At 46.9% G+C, this 6,065-nt stretch overlaps 1 protein-coding gene across 11 annotated transcripts in view; it reads right to left on the reverse strand.

Annotated features, from left to right (window-relative positions):
* Positions 1–2,977: 2,977 nt before the first annotated feature.
* LOC147014295 (uncharacterized) overlaps positions 2,978–6,065 on the reverse strand; it is a 130,829-nt gene continuing 127,741 nt past the window's right edge. For all 11 annotated transcript variants that reach the window (XM_085852186.1, XM_085852187.1, XM_085852177.1 and 8 more), the window contains one exon: positions 2,978–6,057. In XM_085852186.1, the coding sequence (XP_085708312.1) occupies positions 5,126–6,057 (932 nt within the window). In that variant the 3' untranslated portion in view covers positions 2,978–5,125. The remainder of the gene's footprint in view (positions 6,058–6,065) is intronic.

A 6,065-nucleotide genomic window follows, 5' to 3' on the forward strand; every position in this document is an offset into this window, starting at 1 on the left:
CTTTGGTGTTGTATTGCAATTCACCCCTCAATCCTGTGGATACGTCACACTTTTCTCCTGATATGTTCAGTATTATAGCTCTTCCTCGAGCCTTGGGGTCAGGTCAGGTATGGGAGCATGTGCCAGAACAGCGCGTTGCTGCGTCCACTTTCTGCCGGTACTCCAGGGGCCTCCGTCTGGCCATTCCCCTGGCAGATGCCAGGCCCATCCCCATCTCCTTGAGATGATGGTCAACCTGCTGCAACCACGAGGAACGTGGTCAGCCCATTGGCCTCCTCCACTCACGAGACTCCCCCACTGAGAGAATCTGGTGAGCAGGATCAGCATCAGGAAAACGAGCCACATGTCCATACAGCCGCAACTGACGCTCACGGACTATGCAGGTAACAAATCTCATCCGACTCTCTCTCAGAAACCGCTCGTTGGACACAAAATCCGACCAGCGATAGCAAAGGATTCTCTGAAGAGACCTGGTACCAAAGGAATTAAGCCTTGCTCTCAGGAATTAAGTCTCAGATCCTTGGTCAGAGTCCAAGTCTCGCATCCATAGAGCAAGACTGGAAGTACCAAGGACCTGAAGACTCGGACTTTCGTCCTCCTGCACAGGTACCGGCAGCGCCACACCCCATGATCCAGAGAATCCATGACTCCCCAGGCCCGACCCAGACGTCTATTGACCTCTGACTCACAGCCAGCAAAGACAAGAATATCACTGCCAAGGTAAGTGAATCTCTCCACGACCTCAACATCCTCACCACAAACAGACACAGACAGGACAGCAGCATCCAAGATGTCACCGAAAGCCTGGATCTTAGTTTTGACCCAAGAAACCCGTAATCCCAGCCGCTCCGACTCCTCATTCAGCACCTCGAGGGCCCCCAAAAGGATATCTAAAGTCTCCGCAAAGATGACTGCATCATCTGCAAAATCAAGGCCCGAGATCTTGACATTCCCAAACGATGCACCACAGCTTGATCTCTCCGACATCCTCCCTAAAATCCAGTCCATACAAGTGCTGAAAAGTGTGGGGGCCAGTACACACCCCTGACGAACTCCAGTACAAACTGGAAATAAGTCAGAGATGGTACAACCACACTTCACAGCACTCTCAGTACCAGAGTAGAATTCAGACATCAGATCGATCAGTTTTGGTGGCACCCCACGAAGACCAAGAATCCTCCAGAGGACATCCCGATTCACTGAATTGAACGCTTTACAGAGATCAACATAGGCTGCAAGCCGAAACTCTCATCTGCGTTCGGTGAGGACACGAAGAGCAAGGATACGGTCGATCGTTGACCTCTTTGGTGTAAAGTCTGACTGCTCTGGACACTGGGGCTCAAGCAGATGGTGGCCAATGCCATCAATAATTATCCGAGCAAAGACCTTGCCCGGCACTGAGAGCAGTGTCACCCCTTGGTAGTTGTTGCAGTCTTGACGATCACCCTTCCCTTTGCAGGGAGGAACAACAAGGCCCCTCTTCCAATCAGTTGGGATGATGCCTGTGTTCCAGGCAGAGCACAAAACTGCATCCAACGACACAAGTGCAGCATTTCCACCAGCCTTGAGAAGTTCAGCATGGATGCCACAGATCCCTGGAGCTTTGCCCCGTTTCAACCGGTTCACCGCAGCCTGTGTTTCCACAAGCGAAGGTGGACCATAGTTGATTCGAGGGTCAGCAACAGGGATTGTAACACCATTGACGTCCAACTCGACAGCTGGGGGATCAGCCCGGTACAACCGCTCAAAGTAACCGGCCCTGTGGGCCTTCACTTCAGACTCCTCTGTCAAGAGCCTACGACTCTCTGCTCTAACTGCAGTGCTCCGAGGGATGGGCTTGGATGAACGCAATGCGCGAATTCCCCTGTAAGCGGGACGAGAATCACCTGTCCACAGGTGATGCTCTACCCCCTCACAGATTCCTCGCACATAGGCCTCCTTGTCCACCCTCAGTGCACGTACAGTTTTACGCCTCAGCTCCCTGAACAGCTCAGCTCTGCCATTCAGCCTGGCTCTGCGACTCTGGTCAATGGTATCCAGTGTCCCTTGAGAGACAAAATTCTTCTTTGTCTTGCGGTGAGTTCCAAGATATCCACCGGCAACATCAAGGACGGTGGTCTTGAAGGCACTCCACAACTATTCAGGACCCCCCAAAGCACCCAGACCCCCCAAGTGTCCACTCAGCCTGTTCGCAAATTCCTCAGCTACTCTCTCATCCCTGAGCTTGCCAACATCCAGCCTCGGCTGGGATGGTGCCATTCTCCAGGATTTAAGGTGCAGCTTTTGAGTTGCTACAACAAGCCTGTGGTCAGTATTGAGGAACTGAGCACTCCGGTAGACCCTGCAGTTCTGGAGGTTTTGTTTTTAATCCTGCTGGGTGTCCATATCCAAACACCCTCCTCACCAGAAAACCTGGTGGGGTAGACGGTTTAGTCGCCGACAACCCGACCATGGAACAGGTTAGTACAGGTTTACATGGTACCTGTAGCAGGTCACAAATCTAACCTGACCTGACATCGAGCCTTGACTGTATACAAAAAAAATGTACACAAAGTAAGGTGTGTGTGTGTGTGTGTGTGTCTATTTCCTTCATTTATTTTTCTCCCTGCTCCCACTCACCCCTTCAACCTCTGCTCTGTCCTACACACACACACACACACACACACACACACACACACACACACACACACACACACACACACACACACACACACACACACACACACACACACACACACACACACACACACACACACACACCTTCCTCCTCCCAATTGGACATATCCATGGGATACCTTGTCTCACTACTCACCTGATTAAAGGTGGGTGGTGCTTTGCGGTTGGCTGGTAACCTTCTCATAGATAATGCCATTTCAATCCTCAGGCGGTGAAAGTGTGCCATGTGCATGGGCACAGTCCCTATATGCAGGTCAGCAACAGTTATTTTGGTTTGCTAAGCAGAGTCACAAGATAGACATTTGTTGGTCACAGCTTTGCCTTTTTATTGAATGAAAGGAGCGCAGCTTACATTTGGATCTGACGCATTGTATGTAGCTGAAACCCCAAAACAAGGTAAGAAATACGGGGATGTACTGTTTAAAATAAAAAACAACTTTTACTTGCAGTGACAGGCAAGACAATGGCATAAAACCAGAATTCCCACAACATTAGAAAATGACTCATCTGGTTTGAACACTTATCTTATTTAGGTTTGGGTAATGACATAACAAAAGGGACTTCAACCTTGCAACAAGTGTAAATACAGCCCAACGGGGCATTGAGGAATAAACACAAGAAGGCTTCCTAACGGTAATCAGACTGATTCTTACCCGTGGTTTGGGTCTGGAGAAGGCAACTAGTAAATAGAAGGTGGAGTGATATGGAAAAATGTGGCGACATGGCACCATAGTAGTGAAGTGCAATGTTGATACAATGCTTGCTCATGAAGTGCCGTGGCGAGATCCGGAATCAATATCCAATGGCTGTTTGATTCCAATGCTCTAAATACTCCTGCAACAATTTTATAACACTGTACAATGATGGACGGAATAAATTACACTGAATATAGAAACTATAATATAAAAACATAGAACATAAATAACACGGGCACATGGGGTATGGCTGGGGTAGCTAAAATGATGACACTATGTGGGATGATTAGGCATTGACAGAGAAAGAAATAATGTTGATAAAATTTAACACAATTAAAAAAAAAGAAAGAAATTGCACGCATAGTGGAATAATACTATTAAAAGCTGTGTAAATACTGGGCAACAAAACACACCTGTAACGGGGTTTAAGAAAGTCACTCGAAAATGGCACAAATCTGTCAACTTTTCCAAAATGTGATTCCAATAACATTGCCCCATTACCTGCCAACTACCTTCAATACCGCATGGTTTTCCACCCACCACCCGATTCTCGGGGTGTTTAACAAGGGAACAATGGCTCATGTCTCGATGTCGCTCCTGCCTACCAGCGAGGACATATGTACGCTAAGTTATGGCTTTAAATGGCAGTTCATGAACGGATACAAGGATCTCGAGGAACCATGAATTTGTAGTTGCCCGTACTAGATCAGGTTCCTGTAGCTGTAGGCTTTTAACGCACCAACTACTGGCTCACACTGTCTACCTTGTGCTATCGTGTTCTACCCCATACTTCATATCATCGTCTCATAATACTGCTGCAGTTTAACCCCGTGCTGTAATTAATTCATCCTTATTCACTTACAATTTATTTCACAGATTTCATTAGGCTCATTACATACCACAAGTTGCTCGACTCAAGTGCTTCCTCACCCAAAATACTTCTTCCTCTCCATCTCACAACCTTCTCCTCCCACCCCCACCCCCACCTACCACCATTTGCGATGTGCTGCTTCTGGAGGCGATTTATCTTATTTCTTTCTTTTCTAAAGCAAATAGGATGTTAACAAAAAGAAGAAGAAAAAGCTCATGTATTATGATAACCTCTGAAAGAAACAAACCCTGCAGCTCTCATGATCATCCACCTTTCTCACCAAGAAATGACAATACATCATCAATTTCTCAATCTCTTCTCCTTTTTTTTTCTTTGTTTTTTTTTTTCCCCCAACTCTTTCATGCACAATCCATTTCAGACCCTTTTATCACATTCTCTTGATACTACACATTCAAGAACTCCTCTTAAGATTTCCACTTAATCCCAACACACGGACAATGTTCTCCACATCATCACGGCTGCTTATGGGGCTCAAGGCGGCCTGACCACAAAAATCGGGTTTGACATTCACCTTCAACACCTTCATCGTCCCCACCTCACTATCGGCTGCCATTGCTTGGCTTAGAAGCAACCTTCACCGGATGCCCACCTCCGGAGGGGTGAGGGAGGAGTTGGGGAGGAGGGGGAGAGTCAACTCAAATGGTGAACTCTGAGGAGATAGTGTTCTTATATTCGGCTACATGCGTGCTTCAAGGTAAAAACTACCTTAAGGAGTAACTGTGAGTTTTTGTTTTGCTAACTGTTCTACAGTACTCAGCACCTCTACTATTGAGAGAACAACCAGTCCGGCTGGTACAGCACAACTGTGCTGACAGCATTCCTTCACGTTGCTCAACTCTTCTTCAGTTTCCCATGACATTGTTCATTTCTCTCTTCCAGCGTTCACATCATCACATCTGTTGCTTTCATCCGTCTCCATGTTCGTATTTGTTGCTTCTTCAAAAATCCCAACCCTCGATTCGACTTCTTCATTGTCCTCTACACTTTCTTCTCTTGGAGAAATCTCATTTTCTTCTTCTACCATCTCCACTTCTGCTTCCACTTCCAACACACATCCCGCATTATCTCCAAACGTTTCCAATTCACAGTCTTCAATTTGTCGCCTTTCTAGTTCAAACTCCATCGTAATCGGATTGTCGTCACACTCCTTTACAATCACTTTACTTTTACTGTCATGATCATCACCCTCTACACTTTCTTCAAAGTTTTCTCCATTTTCCACTCCGGTCTCTTGACATGTTCCATTTTTCTGCTGTTCCCCCTCTTTGCCCCCCATTCTTGCATTTATTACTTCCTCCATTCCATTTTCAACTTCCTGAGCTACAAAAGATGTTGATCCTTCTCTCTCAGGATTTCCCATGCAACCTTGCTGATTCCTCTCTTCTTCTTCACTCATCTCACAATCATAATCGTCATCATCATCATCATCATCATCATCATCATCATCTTCATCATCATTAACTTCCTCAGCAACTTCCACATCACCAATCTCCTCGATTTCGCTATTCCCATCTTCATCTCTTCCTTTATTTTCACCGTCATCACCTTCAACGTCATGTCCCACTGTCCCTGTGATGTCTTCAGGGGTGAGCGTGGAGGTCCCATCTATCTCTCTGCGACAGTAAGAGTAGCGATGGTTCATGTGCTGGGAATAGGAGCCGGAGTGTGAGAAGCGTTTTCCACAGCGGTCGCAACGGTATGGCTTCTCCCCGGAGTGCAGCCGTGAATGCTCCATCAGGTGATGCTTGTGCTTGAATGCCTTGTTGCACACGTGGCAAGCATGTGGACGTTTACCTGCCAGG

This window comes from Eptatretus burgeri, chromosome 13, assembly GCF_056783735.1.
Source record: "Eptatretus burgeri isolate ZD-2024b chromosome 13, Ebu_testis_v1, whole genome shotgun sequence".
Lineage (NCBI taxonomy): Eukaryota > Metazoa > Chordata > Myxini > Myxiniformes > Myxinidae > Eptatretus > Eptatretus burgeri.